Source organism: Cibotium barometz, chromosome 30, assembly GCF_041138505.1.
Source record: "Cibotium barometz isolate CiBa-2024 chromosome 30, ASM4113850v1, whole genome shotgun sequence".
In the NCBI taxonomy this organism is placed as follows: Eukaryota; Viridiplantae; Streptophyta; class Polypodiopsida; order Cyatheales; family Cibotiaceae; genus Cibotium; species Cibotium barometz.
Window position 1 is genome coordinate 48,395,727 of NC_141075.1, and position 24,493 is coordinate 48,420,219.

Here is a 24,493-nt window from a genome sequence, read left to right on the forward strand (position 1 = left end):
GTGATGGGCTAAGGACATTTATGAAGTGTCGTTAACTTATCGTATCATTTGTGTAAGTGTTAACTTCTTCACATTGTAGTGGGCTTTCACTTAAGCTATCTCTCTCTTACTCCCTTGTTGTTGATTCTTGCTACTCTTTATGGTGGTGTGCAATTGTTGTTTTTGTCCATGATGCTTGGGAGTTCTCTGGCTCTCATTTGAGCTCTTGCTTATGTGATTTGTGACTTTATTTTGGGATTGCGCCATAAGTGCATATTTTTCAAGTTTGTTCCTAAGCTAATAGGAAAGCAATTAGATTATCTTTCGGACGGGACATTTGATCTTCTGGGAGAGCACCTTGTGAATGAATGCAAGCTATTAAAAGTGTTAGAAGATACTAATTCTGGAAGCCCTATACACTTGAGCACAATGAACCATGCAAAAGGGGCCTCTCTTTGTCCATGAAAGCATATGTAGCTTTCAAAAGCACTGTGAACTCGACACTGAGAGTTTGCGTTGAGTCTACGAGCTCGCTTGCGCTCGCCTCAAAAGCTTGCTGCATACACCAAAGCAGGTAACTTTTACACATGCTCGTAGTTTCAACAGATCTTGCTGTGTTCTCTGTGCTTTTCTTTTCATCACTAGAGCTTGCCTTGCCTTACCTGTATGTGTGTGCAGGAGAAACATGGCCGTTGCCTCCTTCCGGCAGCCCAAGCTGTTTTCAGACATGTGGCTTTCTCTCATGTCCGACTCTGTCCGGCCCGGGGACGACGTCCACCAGACTGTCCCTTTCACATGGGGTCCTTCCGTTCCTGCCATAGCCATGCTCACTTCCGACCAGTGTGGTAAAATCGTGGATTTCCAGCACACTCCTGTTGACTCTAAGGCCGCCCACGACACGGATGGAACCTTGAAATTTCGATGCTATCTGCAGCATACTCAGGTAAATGCTAATTAACCATTGTTTCAAATGTGTGAAGCATTGTGATATAGTTCAAGTTTTAGCAGGTATAGATGTAATGCTTAGTAAGCATTTTCTGTTCTTCAAGGCCTAGAACAGTTAGTAAACACATGTTGAAGCAGCTATGTTAAAATGCTTCCTCCTGAGGTTTGTCCAGGTGCTACTGTGCCAAGTCTAAACTTTCACTCTGTTAGATTTTAGAAAGACCATGACGGGTCCAATCTTTGAATGTCCATTGGACAAATGCCTGCAAATTCCAGTAGTGGAAGATACTGGCTGATATCTGCTCTGTCATACAAGGTTTCAGCAAATCCAGTATAGCTGAATTGGCATCCTCTCTCTGCCTGTTTGGCTGAAAGATAACATTCAAAATTTTATGCACATAGTATTACTCCCACAGGAAGTCTTTCATGAAAATCGATGATAAAGTCCATAACATTACTTTCCCATGGCTGTGAGGATATGGTTAGGAGCTGAAGGCAGCGTGGTGCCTTCATGTAATGCTTGACCTTTTGGCAGATCAAACACTCTTCTTTGCATCTTTGCACAAAAATTGCGAGATGAAATCTCTCTCTGCGGTGTTGTACATAGGAAGGAGGAGCATGACTCTCATCCATTACTTTCTTTCACTCTTCTTTACATCTTTGCACAAAAATTGCGAGATGAAATCTCTCTCTCTAGCATTGTACATAGGAAGGAGGAGTGTGACTCTCATCCATTACTTTCTTTCAAAAGGTGGCTACTACATGTAGCAGGTTCCTCATCATGATATTGCCATCTTCGAGAGAGATGATATGATGGGTATACTATCCCTTGCTGTATGGTAGTTGTATCAAAAAATTGCTAAATAAGAATTGTGGCTTTTTGGAAAATGCACGAGCCAGGGTATGTTAATAGCCAAGGTTATAAAGTATGTGAAAGTGAAACATGGGACAAGAAATTTGTCCTTCTTAGTGTTATTGTAACCTTAGTACCTACACCAACTAAGAGTAGTACACATTAAAATAATAATAAAATAAAGATTTGGTCTTACACTTATCCCTTGTAAACGGAAACGGATAAAGCCAATTAGTGAGTGCAAAGACTGAAATTAGGTCAATTTGATGGCACATGTCATGTCTTTGGGATTTTTGGTGTCCTCGAAACCCGTGGACATTCATATGCACGAATTCAGGCAATGTCTTTGGGATTTTTTGGGTGTGCTTGAATCTTGCGGACATTCGTATGTTAGCAGTCATCTCCTGTTTGTATAATATACACTAGGGCCTCTGGTGTGGGTGTGCCCGCCCATTTTAGGTGTTCCCCCATTTTTTCTCACTTTCCTTAGTATTTTTCCATTTTTGCTAGCTGTGGGAGGGCTGTCGGCTTTGTCTATTGTTGGTTGACTGGACTGGTGCTACCCGACTTCTTCCTCAGTGCTGGCCGACTGCCTTTCTCCTCGACTGACTTGTTTGCTGGTTGTGAGCATCTCTGGTTGTTGTCGGTTGTTTTTGGGCTGGCCGACCAGCGACTTGGGGCCATATATATTGGCCTTGCCTCCCACTCTTCTCTTGTATCATTCAGAGATTTTCTAGTGTATATAGTAGAGTTTATAAAGCGTCTCTCTCTCTCTCTCTCTCTTTCTCTCTCTTTTCTGTGTTTTTTTTGCTTTCTATAGCAGTTGTCTTCATTTCCGCTGGGCATTCTGACATAGTATCAAAGCCCCAGATGGCTTGAAGCTTGGAGACAGTGGGACCTTGAGGGTTTGCTGATTGGCGATTGCTTGGACTGTTTGGGAGTTGAAGATCGGGTAGAAGGTGGCCATCATTGTTGGACAACCACCTTGCATACTATTTGCAGCCTATTCTTCATTTTTTTTCCACCCACCCTCCCTTCACAAGACCTTATGAACCCTTGAGATAGCAGACGTGCTTGAGATGGTTGAGAAGCACGTGAAGATTCCTACTCTCCCCACATTCCCGGTGGATCGACAGTTGGACGGGAACAACTACAGCATATGGAAGGTAATGATGGAGTCTGTCTTGGAGTCTTATTACTTGGCTGATTTCATTGTGGTTGGTGTTCTATAGCCGGAGTTGGAGGACGGGGAGCTTTTACTCTCTACTCGGAAGAAAGAACAGGAGGCTCAAGCACATTTGTGGGATCGTGTCAATGCCCGTGTGCGTTCTTTCATCTTCCTTAATTGCACACCACAGGTGATTAATCGTATAAAACACATGACGTTGGCCAGAGGGATTTGGTAGCATTTGGCTTCTTTGTATAACAAGGTATCACCCATGAAGTGGATCTCCTTGGAAGTGCAGATACGGGTACTGAATCCTGCAAAGTCTTCGACGATGCGAGAGCACATCAACAAGTTGCAGGCTCTTTAGCAGGAGGTTCTTTAGGCTGGGAAGGAGATATCTTCAGAGGACATGGCCATCACTTTGTTGTCTCATTTGCCCTCTTAATACTCAGCATTTTACTCCTCTTTGATCACTAGTGGCATCACACGGGAGGAGCTTGTGCCTATGGTCTTGGACCAAGAAGAGCGTTTTACGAACCCTCCATAAGGCGGAGGTTTTGAGGCCTTGACTCGCCAGCGGTCGAAAGGCCATAACAACAACAACAATAAGGGCAAAGGGAAGTCTCCATCGGAGAGGTCTTCTGAGAAGAAGTTCGACACAGACCGTGATAAATTGAAGGCCGAGTGGACCTGGAACGATTGTGGCGAGAAAGGCCACTATTGGAGAAAGTGTCTGAAGCGGAGTATCGCAAAGAGTGCTGATTCTTCAGCTTTAGTTGCAAGGACTCTGCCTTTGTGCACTTGGAGATTTTGGACATAGATGCTTCATCTTCTTGGAGCGAGGAGGCAATTGGTTTCACCGTCAGGGATACTCGGGAGTGGATTCTCGATAGTTGTGGTTCTAGGCACATGACTCCTTCCCGAGAGTTATTACAGGATCTTAAACGGCAGTCAGGTTGCATTATCATTGGCGACAATTCCACTATACTGATTCACAGTGAGGGCAGGATGGGGATCATTCCCGATGGCAAAGGGGGGAAGCATTTCTCTCGTGTTCTTTACGTCCCTGCACTTGGTTTTCATCTATTGTCAGTGCATGAGGTTTTGAAGATGTCATGTGCACACACATGTACATGCGAATTTGTAAGCGCCCTGTACAACGTGGTATGCTTAACAATTAATATTCCCGTTTATTTTCGATGGTTATTCCACACTTGAAATAGATAAATAACAGAACTAACTCCAAATAACTCAATGCTGAAATTAAATACAACACATGTGCATAAGATAGCAATACATATTGGAAGTAAAGTTTAGACATATGATGGAGCCAGATTGAGGGTTGAAGATGGGCCCCCTCCCCTCCCCCTCCCCCCCCCCCCCCTCCCAAAGATGAGAATTTATTTCTACTCAATCCAAGTACTTTAGGATTGAGTTCAGTTACAATCAACTTGAGAGTGAAGAAGTAATCTTTACTCTCACAGACCATGCAAAAGTCTATGCTAATGAACACACAAAAACAAGCAAGTATGCAAATGCGTTTTCTTACAATACATAGATAGTGAGAAGCCCGAATGGGAGAGAGAGTAATCAGCCTTCTTGTTGATGTAGAGCTATAGAATGGTTGCAATTTTGTACTTGATCCAAAGATGAAGGGAAAAGAGACTTTATAAAGCTGAAATTGGAGTAACAAGGGAGCTGAAACCTCATTTATAGACTTGTTGCAATAATGGACAGCATGGGAAAAGGTGGAAGATGGGGTAGTTACATCATGTGGAAGCGTTGATGGAGAGGTAGGAGTCGTACCCAAGTGGTGTGGGCTGCTTTAGGGTGAGTAGGGACTAATTTACAGCAAGGGAGTTGTGTGTAGAATGAGAGGAAAAGGATTGTATTTATAGGGAAAGAGAGCTTCAAGGCTTAAGAGGGAAAAGTAAGGCTAAAAAAGACAAGTGTCTAGCCACATGTTAGAAGGTGGGACAAGTGGAGGGACGCTTGGAAACTCTAGTTACAAGTGTTGGGGACACTTGTCCATTCTTCTAGAACACTGCCAAGATATGCCAATGCAGGGCCTCATAAATGGCCAATACAAGCATGAAAAAGATGATGTAGACCCTTTGGAGATGATATAATCCAACAAGGATACAAAGAATTCTTTCTTTTTTTTTTGTGTTGAGTCGTGACAGCCCTCTGGCTTTCATTCAGCTGAGGACAGCTTTTCAGCTGTCCTCAGCTGAAAAGCTTCTTCGTATGGTTGAAGAATCCTTGGCATTGGAAGGTCCATAAGGCCTCATCTTCTTTTGAGTTGGTAGCTACCTTTGTTGCTGTTTTTTCCCTTCTTTAGTGGTTGAATTATCTTCCTTGTCAAAGGACCTCTTCTTTTCATTCTTTTGAAGCACCTTGTTGTTGCCATGCTCCATTTCCCATGTCTCTGCATTGGCCCATTTATAAGGCCTTGCATTGCATATTTTTTTCTCCTATTTTTGCACCATTTTTGGGAGCCTTTTTAGCATTTTATAGACTTTTGTCCTGGTCGGCCTCCTGGTCTATGAGTTCTCTCAAATTGGAGCAGCGATAATGATTGAGAGCAGTACGAAGTCTGAAGTGTAGGCCACCTTGGAACTTTCTAATCTTTTCGGAGTTGTTGATTTTCTTGAAGTGTTGAACCTTCAAGAGTAGCTCCCAAAATCTCTTCGTATAATCATCAAGAGACTCAATCTTTCTTTGCCAAAACCGATCCCACTCCATCTTCACATCTCTTTTGAAATGAACGGGAAGAAATTGGGCCTTCAGCATTCGAATAAAAGACCTCCAAGATTTTGGGGTAGCATGGTCGCATTCCAACCCCGTCCACCAAGTGTGAGCTAAGTCGGTCAAATGAAGAGCTGCAAACTTGATCTTTTCTTTTTCTTTATAGTTATCACGACCATATAAAATTTGAAATTGACGAATAAACTTAAGAAGAAGATCGGTGTTACGAGAACCATCATACGTATTGAATTTGATCTTCTTTTCAAGCTGGGATAAGGATTTGGTCTTCTTTGCTTGTCTTCTTCTATGCCTAGAACTTGATGTTGAAGAAGTCGAAGAGGAAGATGGTGATCGACGATGTTTGCGAGAATGTTGATGAGATTGCCTTTGATAGCTTCGCCCACGAGAATGGTGTGAACTCCCATTTGATGAAGAAGAGGAAGAAGAAGAAGAAAGCGTTCTTGATGAAGAAGAACTTTGACGACGCCTCTTTGATTGTTTTGAGACTAATTGGCCTCTTTCCTTCTTCACACTATTCTTCTTAGTAGCCTCCATATTTAAGAGTTGCTGATGAATCAATTGATTTTCCTCCTGAAGGCTTTCTATTGCTTTCAAAAGAGTGCTCTGCTCTCCCACATGGTTTTCGTGGGTAGCTTGAGTCTCCATGTGGATGAGTATGATTATGAAAACAAGCAAATGCAAAGAGTAAAGTCACACTACATATGTAACTAAAGAAAATACTAATTGCAAGCGCTACCAGTGTAGGGAGTATAGGATCAAGCTAAAGCTCTAATACCATTGTAAGCGCCCCGTACAACGTGGTATGCTTAATAGTTAATATTCCCGTTTATTTTCGATGGTTATTCCACACTTAAAATAGATAAATAACAAAACTAACTTCAAATAACTCAATGCTGAAATTAAATACAACACGTGCATAAGATAGCAATACATATTGGAAGTAAAGTTGAGAGACATATGATAGAGCCAGATTGAGGGTTGAAGATGGGCACCCCCCCCAGATGGGAATTTATTTCTACTCAATCCAAGTACTTTAGGATTGAGTTCAGTTACAATCAACCTGAGAGTGAAGAAGAAGTAATCTTCACTCTCACAGACCATGCAAAAGTCTATGCTAATGAATATACAAAAACAAGCAAGTATGCAAATGCATTTTCTTACAATACATAGATAGTGAGAAGCCCGAATGGGAGAGAGAGTAATCAGTCTTCTTGTTGATGTAGAGCTGAACAATGGCTGCAACTTTGTACTTGATCCAAAGATGATGGGAAAAGAGACTTTATAAAGCTGAAATTGGAGTAAGAAGAGAGCTGAAACCTCATTTACAGACTTGCTGCAATAATGGACAGCATGGGAAAAGGTGGAAGATGGAGTAGTTACATCATGTGGAAGCATTGATGGAGAGGTAGGAGTCGTACCCAAGTGGTGTGGGCTGCTTTAGGGTGAGTAGGGACTGATAATGAAAGCTCTTTCCATCCACATTCACAAAAGAGTAATGGTTTTTCAATCTGATGCATCTAACTCATGTAAAATGAAAATCAAGCAATCACTCTAACATAGACTTTAATTGGTCATGCCATCTTATCGATTGTAACTGTTTGTTCTGGTGGATCTAGCCCACACTCCCAGGCATCAATCCTTTTTGTGTGCGAGCTTTACCCTGGTATGCTTGAGTTCTGGCCATAGGCACCCAATCAGGTTATATAGGTGGAAGTGTGCACTATCCATGTTCTAGCCCATTGCGTGGACCCACCATGACCTTGGCCACTCACCAGTAGCCACCTCCTATGCACGAATCTATCCAAATGAATGGATTTTCTTGCTTATCTAAATTCAAAGGAAAACATGAAAAACATAGAAGAAAGTATAATTATTACAAAGGATACAAAGAATTCTTTCTTTCATTTTGCATTGAGTCATGACATAATCTCAGGACTAATGCTGGAGGCAACATGATAAAGACTCACTAGAACCACAGATTTGGAGCATTGTTTACTGTTTTGGCAAGGAGAGTTGACCAATGGAGAACACGGGTGATGTCGGCCAGTACACAGAAGAGGAGCGACCAGTCGGCTGCAGCATATATATTATTTATGTCCAGGAGCTGGCCGACCAGCAGTCGGCAAGTTCACATGGTCACCACAAGGCCTATAAATAGGCATAGCTGGTCATCGTTTCATTCATTCAGCCCCTTGTTGTGGCTGGGTCATAGAATTAGGGTTTGTTTAGGTGATTTACCTTTTCATGGAAGGCAGCCTGTGGCTGCAAGATGTACCATATGAAATACTGAATTTCCAACTCTCTCTCTCTCTCTCTCTACTCTCCCTTCTATTTGCGTTTTTGCATCAGCATGTTCTAGATGGTGTTTAGGGTTGAAAGAAGCACCCTAGAGCTTCCGCATATAACATTGGTATCAGAGCATCAGGCTTAGCAAGGCTAAACACTGATTCAGTCCCATGTGAAGGTGTACGGGTCCAAGGTACATGAAAGTGCACAGGTAAGAGGCCCAAGGCAAGGAACACAAGACCGGGAAGAACTCCCAAGAGGTTGGTTGGTGGTGGTCTACAAAGTCCAAAGGGGATGGCAGTCCTGTGAGCCAGGAAAGGCTTTCAGGCAACGGTTCCAAGGGAGGATGATCCTCTGAGGGGTGGAGTGAGAGTGCTAGACCCATTTCTCAGGAATGAAGACCAAGACAGTGTTCAGAGACAGGGCAGGAATGGAATGGTGACTGAATGGAACAGATGCATAGATCTTCTTCAGAGTTAGAGTGGATTTGGAGATCGGGTCAGGTATTCAGTGAAAGGGTTGCCAGAGTAGGAAGGATGACAGAGGGACTTCAAGAATGGAATGATGTCCTCCAAGAAGTAGATTGGAATCCCGTCATCAAGTTTAGCAGAGGGGGATGTCATGTACACACACATGTACATGCTAATCTCAGGACTAATCCTAGAGGCAACATGATAAAGACTCACTAGAACCATAGATTTGGAGCATTGTTTGTTGTTTTGGCAAGGAGAGTTGACCAGTGGAGGACATGGGACCGCTGAGAAGAGGCAAGGGCAAGAACGTTCCGAATCGTGGTCATCCTCGTTGTCGGTGCAAAGGTATCCTCATGATCGATGCCAGGCCGTTGAGCATAACCTTTAGCCACAAGTGTGGCTTTGTGCTTGTCCACCGACCCGTCAGACATATACTTGGTCTTAAAGACCCATTTGACACCAATGACTGATCATTTTGACAGCCTCGGAACCAACTCCCAAGTTTTATTTTTCTCTATGGCATCCAGTTCCACTTATATGGCTTTCCTCCAAGTATCCTGAGAAAGTGCTTCCTTCACAGAAGTGGGTTCTTTGTACTGCACGATACGAGACATCAAAGCATAATTTACCTGTAAGAGCTCAGCTCAATGGCTTTTGTCACGAACTCTGTGTGATCTTCGAGGAGGGAAGCTCCGTAACACCGGACTCCCAAAGGGTGTCTAACAACCACCTTGGTACTCGAACAGAACACGGAGCCTCCTACTGCTGGGGCTCACCTCCAACCTCCAGCCTCCGGCTCAACCTCTACAACTGACTGAGACTGTCTAGCTGAAACAAGAGACTGGGAAATCATCCTCAAACTCATCTGGGTCTCCAAGAAGTGGTGGCTTATCCACAATGGAAGTTGGAACATGCTCATCAAAGACAACATCTCTACTAACAACAACCTCATTCCGCGTCGGGTCATACAACCTGTATCCTTTGGAAAGAGAGTTATATCCCACAAATACAAGCTTCTGGGACTTCAAGTCGAGCTTCCCCCTCTGCTTCTTTGGAATGTAAACATAGGCATCACTCCCAAACACACGGAAATGGGAGACATCTAGTTTCCCGCCAAAATAAGCCTCAAATGGAGTCATCTTTGGTACTAAAGTCGTCGGAGATTGGTTGAGGATATCTCCCCAAAGTGGACGAGGAAGATCACGATGCTCCAACTCATCCTCGCCATCTCCACCACAGTCTGGTTCTTTCGCTCAACCACTCCATTCTCTGAAGGCGAACCTGTATTGGCCAGCTCCCGCTTGATGCCATTCCGCACAAACCCATTAGAAGAGAACTCTTCTCCTTTGTCAGCACAAACCCATTAGAAGAGAACAACTCTTCGCGCCCGAAGAGTCTTTATTTGCAATCCAGACTCCTTTTCCACCATGACATGCCACTCCTTAAACCAAGCAAAAGCTTGGTCCTTCTCGAAAAGGAAATAAACCCATGTAAATCTGCTACAATCATCAACAAGCAGCATAAAGTACAAAGAACCTCCCAAGGATGGGGTTTGCATAGATCCACACAAGTCAATGTGTACCAACTCCAAAGGTTTTGAAGCCCGCCTAGTAGCCTACTTCAGAAAAGATTCAATGTGCTGCTTACCACGGATGCAAGAACTACGTCATCCCTGCCTGCTGCCAACATCTGGCAAGCCATCCACCAACTGGTCCCAGAAAGCCCGCCGTAGCGCATCCACATTCAAGGGGCAAAACGGAAGTGCCACAAGTCACCGATCTGAGTGCCTGTCTCAGAGAGGAGAGTGCTAAGAGTTTGTAGTAAAGTTGTTTCTCGTATCGGTACGAGCAGGTTCGTACGGTACGAGTCGTACCATACGGTATCGTACGGTGCGATATAGCCGTTGCGCTGCCGCCTGCGCTGTTTTAAGGGCCTTTTGCTGGCCGTTTTTGGCTTGCTTTGTGGCCCATGTGACATGTGACATCAACATGTCACATGTGTTTAGGCCTTTGGCATTTGCTTGGCCCATTGCCATGGGCCATTGAACATGTTACATTCTCATAAAATGCCCACCCCCTAAGCTTCTCTCAAGGCTCTCATTACTCAAGTGACCATCAACTCCCCCCCTCTCTTGAGTCTTGCTCAAGTGACCATCAAGCCCCCCCCCCCCCCCCCCCCCCCTCTCTCTCTCTCTCTCTCTCTCTCTCTCTCAACTCTCAACTTTCAAGCCACTCTCTCCCCCATAGGCCATCTCTCAAGCCTCTCTCTCTCTCAAGCCTTTAGGCTCTCTCTCTCTCAATGAAGACACTAATTAAGGAGAACAAGAAGACATCCGATTCCAACCTCAATGAGGTGGAGAACAAACTACACCTGCACATCATGGCTCTCGAAGCACGGGTCACGAACCTCGAACAAGAGAACACGGCACTCAAGGAGGAGGTGAGTGCATTGAAAGTGGAAATGGTAGCCATCAAGAATACTGAGAAGGAAGAAGAGGAGATCAATGACAACACTCTCGCGGCCATCAAAGAAGAGATCTCCAAGGAGATCACAAAGGACATGGAGGGAAAACTCGAAGCCAAGCAGTCAGGATGGGTTGAGGTGGTGAAGAAGAACATCCGTAAAGAAGTGAGGGAGGAGACTCAAAGGGAAGAACACCAAATCATTCACACCACCATTGAGGAGGAGAAGATGAGGCATGCCCGCTGCCTCAACATTCGAGTCACAGGTATAGCCGAGACACCCGACTCCACTCCCGAGAAAGATGGACAGCTTCTATGCATGAAGCTCGGCTACAGGGAAGAGCACCCTCTCCCCTTCACGAAAGCATGGAGAGCCGGGAAAGACTCAACACGCAAGCGAGCCCTCATCCTACAGTTTGTAGGAGAGACGGAGAGGGTCACCTTCATGAGGAAGAGGGTCATACTACGAGGTTTAGAGGAAGCTCCTATTTTCTTGAATTATGATCTCACGAGGATGCAGCTTGAGCATAGGAGAGCTTGCATGCCACGAGTCTTACACGCGAGGAGAGAAGGCAAGAAGGCCTTCTATCGAGATGGTCGGGTCATCATTGATGGCCGGCCCATGGATTAGCGGTTTGGGGCCTATGGGACACAGACCAGGCCACTGACAGAGATACACATGGCAGTATGGAACTGTAATGGTTCACTATGGGTGCAGCCTGGACGACTGGAGCATGTTATGGTGGGGAGAGACATCATACTTCTGACAGAGACACATCAAAGCCCAAAGAGAGGGCTACCTCGAGTAGAGGGATTCCAGTGGGAGTCAGCATACAGGAGGACCACACGCCAGGGTACCTCGAGAGGGTCGGGGGGAGTAGCAGTTCTATTCAAACAGGAGCTACAGGGGAGACTGAGAGTGGTAGCACAGGATCCAGAGGCCAGATACATGTCGATCAGCTTACAGCTCTCACAGGACTGTTATATACATAGCCCTATGTTACTTTCCTCCATTAGGATCCTCCTATGTCATTACAGAGGACATGCCACAAGAGGAGGCGACAGGAGCCTCGCCATACACTTGTCTGTCAGAGGAGATTATGCATTATTCTACACTAGGGGAAGTATTTCTTACGGCAGACTTCAATGCCCACACAAAGCAAACAGTGTGAGGTGTACGACTATGATGACATGGAGATCCTCCACACTGTGGATCCAGAGGAGATAGGGGCTAGTCGGGCATCAGAGGACACTGGACCAGACAGAGGACATTATCGAGACCACTTACTAGAGTTGGGAGCTAGGCATCATTTCGTTATTTATAACGGGATGCTACAGTGGCCGGGATCAAGAGGGCTGACATGCTTCCCACATGGGGGTCATACACGGACCGGAGGCACGGTGGTAGACTACGTTATGGGGTCTTTGGAGGCATCACAGCTTGTCACTCATTCTCCATTCCACCTCGTCCTATTGGGGCAGATCATACATACTTGGCATTTTCACTAGCCGGATCACCAGTATCACCAGCCCCCCACATACCGACGCCACACACTACCATCTACTTCACACATGACATGGCAGACATATACATTGGCAGAGTAGAGGATGGGCTCCTACTCATGGATCCCCTGGCACCTATGGATACCATTACAGCCCAGCTGGCATCACTCCTACACACGGCTGCATTACAGAGCTTCCCACATCGTGTCCACTCAGGAGATCTTGCGAGATCTGGGACTATCCCCTAGAACAGATGGTATGATGACGAGTGCATAGCCCTATACTCACGGCTCCGCATACAAAGAGCCTTGGGAGCCATCACAAAGCAGGAGTCGAGGAGAGAGATGAGGAGACTTACTCGCCGCAAAAGGCGGGCCTTCGCAGAGATACAGGAGCTAGAGATCCTTCATTTCTTCATGAGTAGAGATAGCCCTGTCTCATGGCGGCACTTCAGAGAGCCCCGGACACCGACACCTATTGCAGACCCACAGACATGGCACACATATGCAGAGGGCCTATACCACACCCCACAGCAACCACCTATACCTCAGCCACAGGAGCCTCGACCTACCACAGCTAGCTTCTTTACCCACTCGATGGTACATGAAGCTATCCGCCGCCTATAGCATGGACGGGCCGCCGACCATATGGGCCTGCAAGGTGAGCATCTCATATATGCAGTAGATTCTTTGGCTCCTTTTCTTGCACACCTGTTTAACAGGGCACTAGCAGAGGGTTTGCCTGCGGAGTGGACGATGCACACCGTTGTGCCGATTCACAAACAGGGGATATGCTCGATCCGAGCAACTACAGGACGGTTATGGTTGGCCACGTGCTGGCCAAACTCTATGGTGCAGTGTTGGAGCAAGAGCTTAGCTTATATGCTAAGCGAGCAGGTTTACGCTCATCAGGGCAGGCAGGCTTCAGGAGAGCTTTCTCTACCACTGACCATGTATTCACTTTGAGATGTATGATTGATCAGGCCAGAGTGAGGAAGATAAAGCTCTATTGCTGCTTTGTGGATTTCCGCAAGGCATTTGACACAGTACCACAAGAGAGGCTCTTACAGCGCCTGCAGTCTCTTGGCATACCAGCAGATATGACATGGGGCATCTATGCATTATATGAGCAGGTTTTTGGGCGAGTCAGATGTCCAGGAGGTATGTCTGAGACGATTGCTAGCACCATTGGTGTGAAGCAAGGATGCCCACTTTCCCCCACGCTATTTGGGTTATACATTGATGAGGTGGCTGACTTCATTACACGGGGAGGTGGAGATGGAGTTGATTTAGCAGGTACCTCAGTACATATTATGCTTTATGCTGATGATATTGTATTAGTGTTTGAGTCTCCAGGTGGTCTACAACAGCCATCTACATGCACTCCATGATTTCTGCACACAGAGGGGTCTTACTGTGAACCCTGGGAAAACCAAGGTTATGGTCTTTCATACATCGAGACAGGGCAAGAGTCAACGGACATTCACTCTCGCAGGACGCCAGGTGGAGGTGGTGACATCATACGTGTACCTAGGGGTTACCTTCTCTGCAGCAGCCACACGCTTCACCATGGGTTCAGCAGCCAGAGCTAGATTGACACGGGGATATGCAGCATCTATGCTAGACAGACAGTGCCACCAGGCGCATTTTCAGGAGCCCCGGACGAAGGGGTGGCTATTTGACACATTAGTCACACCGGCATTGATGTACGGAGCAACGATATGGGCGCCAGGCCTTGCTAACCATTGGTGGACACAGATAGAGAGACCACAGGCCCTCATGATGGCACGCATGATACGCAGCAAACCGTCAGTACCTCATGACATTATCCAAGCAGAGTTTGTTGCGCCTCCTATGATGGTAGAGGCCATATTTCAGACTATATGCCTGCTAGACAGATGCAGAGAGATGCCACAGGACAGATTGTCATACAGAGCTTTTGAGGCATCTAGGCAGCTGGCTGAGGGAGGAGACAGAGGATCATGGTATGCACAGGTCACACATTGGTTCTCACAGCATGGCCTAGACATGGATCATCTACCACCATTCCAGTATGACAGGGATGCACCACATATCTGTCTCTCTCATAGTGAGAGGAACAGAGTATTGAGACAAGACCTATGGCAGCTCTATACACGAGAGACATGGATATCGCCTACACAGCCTCTTCCACCGAAGATGCTATACTACAGAGATCACTTCATGAGTATCACTGATGATGGATTTATAGAGAGGCCTAAATACATGGAGAGCTTTTTACCACACGGCTCCCGAGTGGCTATTGGTCAGCTTAGAGTTTCATCACACCGATTGGAGATTGAGACTAGCAGAGCAGCACGGATCCCCCGAGAGGAGAGGGTATGCAGATTGTGTAGAGAGGAGGTGGAGAATGAGGAGCATTATGTATGCAGATGCAGGGTGTATACAGCCATCAGAGAGAGCAGGCATGTTCTTCAGGGAGCTGTGGACACCCCCTTCATTGATGTATACCATTTTATACCCCTAGTATGGTACAGGATGGAGCTAGCTAGGTTGCATATCATGATTGTATACTCCATGCATATAGCTTTGCATTCTCCTAGTAGTAGAGCTCCATCCCCTCCCCCCACTCATTGTACTTATTGCACACCCAGATTCAGCTTTTTAGTTCAGTACTTTTTCATTTTGTTGGGATGACAGAGGATATCCCATACAGGTACACCGATTTGTCTCATAGGCCGAGTTCGGTCTTATGGAAGACGTTAATAAAATCTTTCTTTCTTTCTTTCTTTCTGTCTCTCTCTCTCTCTCAAGCCTATCCATCTCTTGAATCTTCTAGCTTCTCTCTCTCTATTACAATGACAAGGGAGAAGAATGAAGCCTTCAATGTGCATGCTATCCATGTAGAGAAAGCCGATTGTAAGTCCAAGTCATATAGGTGGACTTGTAAGTATTGTGGCAAACAATACACAAGTGGAGTTACTAGGCTTCTCCAACATCTTGGAAAGGTGGGGGGGCAAGTTGCGCCATGCAAGGAAGTCCCCCTTGCTATATCCGATGAGATCTTCAACAAGATCAAGGGTGGATTGGGTGCTCACCGTGATAGTGGTAGAAGCTCAAGGGCGGATGATGAGGTCATTTCCCCGCCTTGTGATACATCCTCCCCCACCGCGTCCATCCATGCCACCTCCATTGGTGCCGCCTCCGCTGGTGCTGCCTCCGCCTCCTCAAAGAAACAAAGGCTTGAGTCTCCCATGAGGCAAGCCACTCTAGCCCAAGCCACCGGGGGGTTCTCTTCTTCTCTATCACATCTCCGAGAACGGCAACGGCTAGCGGATATAGAGATTGCACGCACCATTATTGAGTGCAATCTCTCATTCCATGTGCTCAAGGTAGATCAATGGAAGTCAATGGTGAAAGCCATTGCAAATGTGGGCCCATGTGAAGGATGGACCGGCGTCTCCTATCATGACATGCGCACGAAGAGGCTTGTGGATGAGAGGGAGAGAATCGATAGATCTCTGAATCCGGTGCGGGCGGCATGGTCCAAGTATGGGTGTAGCATCCTCTCCGACGGATGGAGTGACCGGAAGAAGAGAGGGCATCGTCAATGTACTTGTCTCTTGCCCTCTTGGCACATACTTTGTGCGGGGCATGGATTCCGGAAAGGCGGGGAGGAAAACATCGGGTGCATTCATATATCGCCATATCAAGCAAGCCATCATGGAGGTAAGTTTCAACTTTCAAATTGCACTCAAGTTTTTAAAGTTTCGGCTTTAGTATATGTGATATGATCATATGTGGCTATATCATGACTCAAGTCTCATACCGCATACGCTCATTGCATCCATTCATGTGCATTGTGACATGTAGGTCGGATCAGAGAACGTGGTGCAAGTCATCACCGACAATGCTTCAAATTGCTGTCGGATGGGAAAGTTGCTGGAGGAGGACTATCCCTCCATAGTATGGACACCTTGTGCCTCCCATTGCATTGACTTGCTCATGGAGGCTATGGGCAAGTTAGTGTGGATGAAGGAAGTAATGACCGAAGCTATCTCTATTGTCACCTTCTTCACCACAAAGGTGAAGGTGCTTGCCATGTTCCGCGAACATAGCAAGTTGGAATTGAAGAAGCCTTCATCTACACGCTTCGCCTACATGTGGCTCCTCTTGGAGCGCCTCCACGATGTGAAATCCTCCCTTCGCCAAACAATGGTCTCCACAATGTGGAATGAGTGGGATGAGCGAGAATCGGCGGAGGCCAAAGCCATGCAACGGCTTTGCCTAAAGGAGGAGTTTTGGCAATCGGTCCGCACTATTGTCATTGCGGTCACGCCCTTCTATAGGGTATTGCGGATGACCGACATGGAGGGAGCCAACATGGGTCTTCTTGTTCACTTCATGAGAGAGGCCATAGCAGAGTTGCGCGCTTCTCCTTCCATCGACGAGGAGAAGCGCGATGGTATGTTGGCCATTGTGGAGAAGAGATGGAAGTGGATGCGAAGACCTATCCATGGTCTTGCCGCTTTATTGCATCCGGCTTACAAATCACCCGCCCTCTTCACCAACGTGGAGCTACTTGAAGCCTGAGATGCTTACTTGCCCAAAGCATTGCCGGAGGATCGCCATGGGAAGTTCCTTGCGGAGCTCATAAGCTACATATGACCAAAGGGGAGGAGCTGCGTTTGCATCTACTACCTATTGGAAGAGGGAATCCCTTGTGAAGCCCCTCTTTTGGTGGGAGACATTTGGGTATGCGCTCCAAGCCTCCAAAAGGTGGCTTTGAGAATCCTAGCTCTCAGGATTGCTCTTCGGGTGCATGTGAGAGGAATTGGAGTTCCTACTCATACAACCTGGCCTTTTTCTCTGTCCCGTAGAGCAACAGAATGCTCCTCAAACTCCACCCGGATGCCAATCTTATGTTACATGAGGAAGCTCTGGGATGCTTCTTTCAGCCCTAAACACCATCTAGAACATGCTGATGCAAAAACGCAAATAGAAGGGAGAGTAGAGAGAGAGAGAGAGATAGCTGGAAATTCAGTATTTCATATGGTACAAAAAGGTACATCTATCTTGCAGCCTATGGCTGCCTTCCATGAAAAGGTAAATCACCTAAACAAACCCTAATTCTATGACCCAGCCAACAAGGGGCTGAATGAATGAAACGATGAGCAGCTATGCCTATTTATAGGCCTTGTGGTGACCATGTGAACTGGCCGACTGCTGGTTGACCAGCTCTTGGACATAAATAACATATATGCTGTAGCCGACTGGTCCCTCCTCTTCTGTGTACTGGCCGACAACAGGCCCATATATCAGATGGATGTAAAATCCGCGTTCCTTAATGGGACTTGTAGGAGGAGGTGTATGTTGAGAAGCCTCCAGGCTTTGAGGTTCCAGGGGGTACAGGTTGCGGACGGCCTTGTATGGTCTTAAGCATGCTCCTAGGGCTTGGAATTAGAATATTGATTCCTTCTTTCTACGGATTGGATTTTAGAGATCAGTTGTAGATCCTAACTTGTATCTCTTTCGGGAACACGGTTTGGTCACGTTGATTATCCTTTATGTGGATGATCTCATTCTCACTGGCGGTCATGTGGAGCACATAGCAGTGACGAAGGCTGCCTGTTGGTGTTGGACTCACACACTCACACACACAAACCTGCACATTAGGGTTAGGTGCAGGATAGAGAAGCTCACACACAGAAATGAGAGAGAGAGAGAGAGAGAGAGAGAGAGAGAGAGAGAGAGAGAGAGAGAGATTTTATTAACGTCTTCCAAAAGATTGAACTCGGCCTATGAGACAAATCGGTGTACTTGTATGGGGTATCCTCTGTCATCCCAACAAAATGAAAAAGTACTGAACTAAAAAGCTGAATCTGGGTGTGCAATAAGTACAATGAGTGGGGGGAGGGGATGGAGCTCTACTACTAGGAGAATGCAAAGCTATATGCATGGAGTATACAATCATGATATGCAACCTAGCTAGCTCCATCCTGTACCATACTGGGGGTATAAAATGGTATACATCAATGAAGGGGGTGTCCACAGCTCCCTGAAGAACATGCCTGGTGTGCTTTGAAGCGAGCCAGTCGCTCCGCACCCTCTCTGTGAAACTGAGCTCTGATCTCTGTCATCTCTCTCTGGTATAGGCGTGGTGTCTGAAAGCCAGGTGTCCTCTGTCTCCTGCGGGCTCTGAGTGTCTCTGCTCTCTGGAGAGTAATTCCCTGCCGTGTACGGGCTGGGAGTGGGATGGATCTCTAAAAAAATGTACTAATCTGTGTCTGTTGTCCCCCCTCTCGAGCTGTCTGAGCCTGTAATGATGTCTCTCTGTGGCGCTGCATGTCTAGAATGAATCTCCCCAGTATGCGCTGGTCTGCTGCCTCAAAGATTTGGCGTAGGGAATGTGGCTCTCTGAATAAAATGGGATCTCTCTCTCTGATGGCTGTATACGCTCTGCATCTGCATACATAATGCTCCTCATTCTCCACCTCCTCTGTGCACAATCTACATACCCTCTCCTCTCGGGGGATCCGTGCTGCTCTGCCAGTCTCAATCTCCAATCGGTGTGATGAAACTCTAAGCTGACCAATAGCCACTCAGGAGCCGTGTGGTAAAAAGCTCTCCATGTATCTAGGCCTCTCTATAAATCCATCATCAGTGATACTCATGAAGTGATCTCTGTAGTATAGCATCTTCGGTGGAAGAGGCTGTGTAGGCGATATCCATGTCTCTCGTGTATAGAGCTGCCATAGGTCCTGTCTCAATACTCTGTTCCTCTCACTATGAGAGAGACGGATATGTGGTGCATCCCTGTCATACTGGAATGGTGGTAGATGATCCATGTCTAGGCCATGCTGTGAGAACCAATGTGTGACCTGTGCATACCATGATTCTGTCTCCTCCCTCAGCCAGCTGCCTAGATGCCTCAAAAGCTCTGTATGACAATCTGTCCTGTGGCATCTCTCTGAATCTGTCTAGCAGGCATATAGTTTGAAATATGGCCTCTACCATCATAGGAGGCGCAACAAACTCTGCTCGGATAATGTCATGAGGTACTGACGGTTTGCTGCGTATCATGCGTGCCATCATGAGGGCCTGTGGTCTCTCTATCTGTGTCCACCAATGGGTAGCAAGGCCTGGCGCCCATACCGCTGCTCCATACATCAATGCCGGTGTGACTAATGTGTCAAATAGCCACCCCTTCGTCCGGGGCTCCTGAAAATGCGCCTGGTGGCACTGTCTGTCTAGCATAGCCAATGCTGCATATCCCCGTGTCAATCTAGCTCTGGCTGCTGAACCCATGGTGAAGCGTGTGGCTGCTGCAGAGAAGGTAACCCCTAGGTACACGTATGATGTCACTACCTCCACCTGGCGTCCTGCGAGAGTGAATGTCAGTTGACTCCTGCCCTGTCTCAATGTATGAAAGACCATAACCTTGGTTTTCCCAAGGTTCACAGTAAGACTCCTCTGTGTGCAAAAATCATCGAGTGCATGTAGACGCTGCCATAGACCATATGGAGACTCAGACACTAATACAATATCATCAGCATAGAGCATAATATGTATTGAGGTACCTGCTAAATCAACTCTATCTCCGTCTCCCCGTGTAATGAAGTCAGCCACCTCATCAATGTATAACCCAAATAGCGTGGGGGAAAGTGGGCATCCTTGCTTCACACCAATGGTGCTAGCAATAGTCTCGGACATACCTCCTGGACATCTGACTTGCCCAAAAACCTGCTCATATAATGCATAGATGCCCCATGTCATATCTGTTGGTATGCCAAGAGACTGCAGGCGCTGAAAGAGCCTCTCTCGTGGTACTGTGTCAAATGCCTTGCGGAAATCCACAAAGCAGCAATAGAGCGTTCTCTTCCTCACTCTGGCCTGATCAATCATACATCTCAAAGTGAATACATGGTCAGTGGTAGAGAAAGCTCTCCTGAAGCCTGTCTCCCCTGATGAGCGTAAACCTGCTCGCTCAGCATATAAGCTAAGCTCTTGCTCCAGCACTGCACCATAGAGTTTGGCCAGCACGTGGCCAACCATAACCGTCCTGTAGTTGCTCGTGGTATCCACAAGATTCAAGTCAACTCTTGCATGTGTGCCACATCCATATAATATAGAAGTACAAAATATTACAGGTAGAGTGTCCTTTCACACTTGATATCCAAGGGGAAAAACCAGATGGGAAAAAGTGCCCTTGGTTAAGCCTTGTTCACACATAGCACTACCATAAGCGAGCATATGTCCTTTCACACTTGATATCCAAGGGAAAAACCACATGGGAAATAGTGCCCTTGGTTATGCCCTGTTCACACATAGCACTACCATAAGTGAGCATATGCCTACATCCCCCCTGTAGTGGAAGTGTGAACCTGTACAAGGTAGCAGATCACTCTTTGTATGAGAGTAAGCCCAAAGCTTTGCGGAAAGCTTCAAACTTTTCTCGAGGTAAAGCCTTTGTGAATAGATCTGCAACATTATCCTGTTTAGGGCAGTAAGATAAACTGATCTCCCCTGCATGTAGCCTCTCTCTGACACAGTGATAATGAATCTCAATGTGCTTGGTACGTGCATGAAATACTGGATTTCATGCCATAACCATAGCACTCTGGCTATCAGTGAGAATGGTAGTGGGTGTCTGCTGACACTCACAAAGATCAGCCAATAGTCTCCTCAACCATACACAATCTACTGTAGCTGTGAAGACTGCCCTGTACTCAGCCTCACAAGTAGATGTGGCAACAGTGGGTTGCTTTTTACTCAACCAAGATATGCATGAACTGCCAAGAAAAAAACAATTCCCATTGGTGGATTGCCTGGTATCATAATCACCAGCCCAATCTGAATCACTGTATGCATAAAGCTGCAAGCTGCCCCCCCTGGGAAAGAACAAACCAAGATCCAAGGTACCCTTAAGATAATGAAAAATGCGTTTGACTGCTTGCCAATGCTTTGTGCCTGGGCTGTGCATGAATTTGCTCAACAAAGACACCCCAAAAGATATGTCTGGCCTCGTGTTACACAAGTAAATGAGACATCCCACTGCTTGGCTGTAAATGCCGGCCTCAAAAGGCTCTCCAATATCATGCATAGTAAGCCATACACCTGGTTTTACGGGAGTAGAAATGGGCTTACATTCATCCATGTGAAACCTTTTTAGCAAACTTTTTATGTACTTAGTTTGCTGCATAACAATGCCATCATCTATATGCATAAATTGTATGCCGAGATAGTAGTGTAAAGGCCCCAAATCTGACATATCAAATTCAGCTTTCAAATCAGCTTTGAAATCTGAAATTTGTGCTTTGCTTTTGGCTGTGTCTAGCTCTTCCCTGACAAGATCTTCCACTTCTTCCATAGAAGGGGGCTGAATGGCTGGCTGTTCCACATGTTCTACATGATGATTTTCTTGTGTAGGGGCTGGCTGATCTGAATCCCCCCTAATTGCAATGGGTAAAATTCCATCAAACATGTCCTGTATGCCTATATCATTACTTTTATACAAGCTGTACATGGGCTGTTCTGAATTTTCAGCAAATACCACATCTCTACTGACAAAAATCCTTCGTGTAGTTGGATTATAAAGACGGTATCCTTTGCTCTCATTGCTGTAGCCCACAAAAATGCATTTTATTGCTTTGTCATCTAGCTTTGTTCGGAGTTGTTCTGGCACATGTGCGCCAAACACCCAAATGTACGCATATAATCCACTGTTGGCTTTCGGCTATACCAAGCCTCAAATGGTGTTATGGTTTTCAAAGCTTTTGTTGGACACCTGTTCAACACATGAGTTGCACACATTATAGCTTTCATCCAAAATTTGTGAGGCAACATTTGTGCTTTCACCATGCATCTTGCCATCTCCATGAGAGATCTATTTTTCCTTTCAGCTACACCATTTTGCTGCGGTGTATAAGGCACAATACATTGATGTTTGATGCCCTTTTGAAGCATGTAATCCTTGAATGCATTTGACATGTATTCTCCACCTCTATCTGAGCGGAGTGTTTGGACTTTACATCCACACATATTTTTAGCCATTGCTACAAAGTGTCGAAAGCATGTAAACACATCTGCTTTCGCTTTCAAGGGGTAAGCCCAAACAAACCTGGAGTAGACATCAATGAATGTGACGAAGTAAAGATGCCCCCCTATGGATGGTGTCCGCATTGGACCACATACATCACTATGTATGAGCTGTAATTTACTTTCAGCTCTAACAGCTCCATCTTTGGGGAATGGTTTATGTTGCATCTTTCCCAAAATACACCCCTCACATACATGTCTTGTTGGAGACTCAAGAGGCGGCATATTATCAACCATATGATGCTTCTGCATAAGCATCAAACTCCAAAAATTTACATGCCCAAAACGAGCATGCCATAGCTCTGCATCATGCATAGCAGGAGTGTGGGCAGCCACTGTATTTGCATCATAAGTACGCTTGTCATAGCTGTCCAGCTTGTACAAGCCTTTGTATCGTGTTCGAGAAGTGACTATTTCATAACCCTATGATGGGTCTTTTACCAAACACTTCCCATCTTCAAATTCAACCTTTAAACCTTGGTCGTTGATGGCCGAGACGGAGAGCAGATTTTTCTTTATCCCTGGAACATACAATACATTTTTCATACAAATATTGGCACCATTGACTGCAATAAGTATGACATTGCCAATTCCCTTTACTGGATATGTGGTATGATCTGCACATGATACAGTGCGGCCATTTGAAGCATAAACCAAGTGTTGAAATACATCTTTGCATGAAGTGATGTGGCTCGAAGCTTCAAGCACCACTATCAAAATACCATGATGCATTCTGTCTGTCAGATGCAATGCAAGACATATCATTGTCTGAAGCACTTGGTGTGCCACTAGTGCATGTGATCAAAAAAGTGTACTCTTCCTGGATTACATTAGCTGATTGCTGTGCTTTGTCATCAGAAGAGTCTGCTACTGCATTGCTTGCTTCTTTCCTTTTCTCTTTTGCAATCCGCTTCCTACATTCACTGATGTAGTGTCCAGGCTTATGGCAGTAGTGACATTTGCCCTTCTTTTTGGGCTTGTTTGCATCCCCTTTGTCAGACTTTTCACTAGCCTTGCTAGACTGTTGTCCCCCATGCTTAAAGCTCTTTCCTTTACCCTTATCCTTGGCTGTAAATGCCTTGTCTCCACCCCAGTTGCTCGATAAGTTTGCTCTTGTTTGCTCTTCTTGCAAGAGTAAACCCACTAGCTCTTCAAAAGTGACGGGATCACCACCTCCTCTCATTGAGAGGTTGAGAGAGGTGTGAAAGCCCAAGTAGGAAGGTGGTAAAGAATGAAGAGTGTTGGTGACCATCTGTCTGTCTGGGATAACCTCATCAATGTTGAGCAATTGTTCCTGCAAATCTTTCACTTTGGTGAGATGATCTGCCATGGAGTCACCCTCATTCATAGAAAGAAGATCCAAATGCCTCTTCAAGTAGGCAACTCTTGCCTCGTTGCGTACGTGATACATTGCTTCCAATGTGTCCTATGCAAGCTTCGATGTCTTGCAAGAACGAATGTGCGGAATAATAGTCCTTTTCATTGAAAGAGCTATCAATGACATGGCCTGTGCATCTCTAGAGTCCCATCTCTTCTGCTCTTGTGTGGGAGCAGGTTCTACATTAGGAGCTCTTTGAGCACCTCCCCTTTGAGGCGTGGCTGGCTGTATGGTAAGTGGGCGTGTGTCATCACCACACACGATGCCCCAAAGCCCTTTGGCTACCAGCAAATTATGGATCATGAAACTCCAAAGGGAGTAGTTAGATCCATCCAACTTGTCCTCCTGGGTGAGCACACCAAATACATCTGTAGCATTTTGTGCCATGTCAACAAAATATAACTGCAAGCAAACCAAACACCAATGTGCACTGCCAGGCAACCAAATGTCCTGTGCAAATGTATGCCTGCAAACCGAAGCAAGTGTAAACCTGCACCAAATTGTCCAATTACACAAAATGTGTATACATACGCGACAAATCACAGCTGTAATGCCCAAATACATGCTCCAATCTGAAAATCCCCAATTTTTATGCACTCCA

General features: G+C 46.0%; 1 protein-coding gene across 4 annotated transcripts in view; it reads left to right on the plus strand.

Annotated features, from left to right (window-relative positions):
• The first annotated feature begins 330 nt into the window (after nt 1–330).
• The window catches only part of LOC147621576 (putative histone-arginine methyltransferase CARM1), a 125,851-nt gene continuing 101,688 nt past the window's right edge, over nt 331–24,493 (plus strand). For all 4 annotated transcript variants that reach the window (XM_086824366.1, XM_086824367.1, XM_086824368.1 and 1 more), the window contains exons 1-2: nt 331–553; nt 658–922. In XM_086824366.1, coding sequence (XP_086680492.1) covers nt 441–553; nt 658–922 — 378 coding nt within the window. In that variant the 5' untranslated portion in view covers nt 331–440. The remainder of the gene's footprint in view (nt 554–657; nt 923–24,493) is intronic.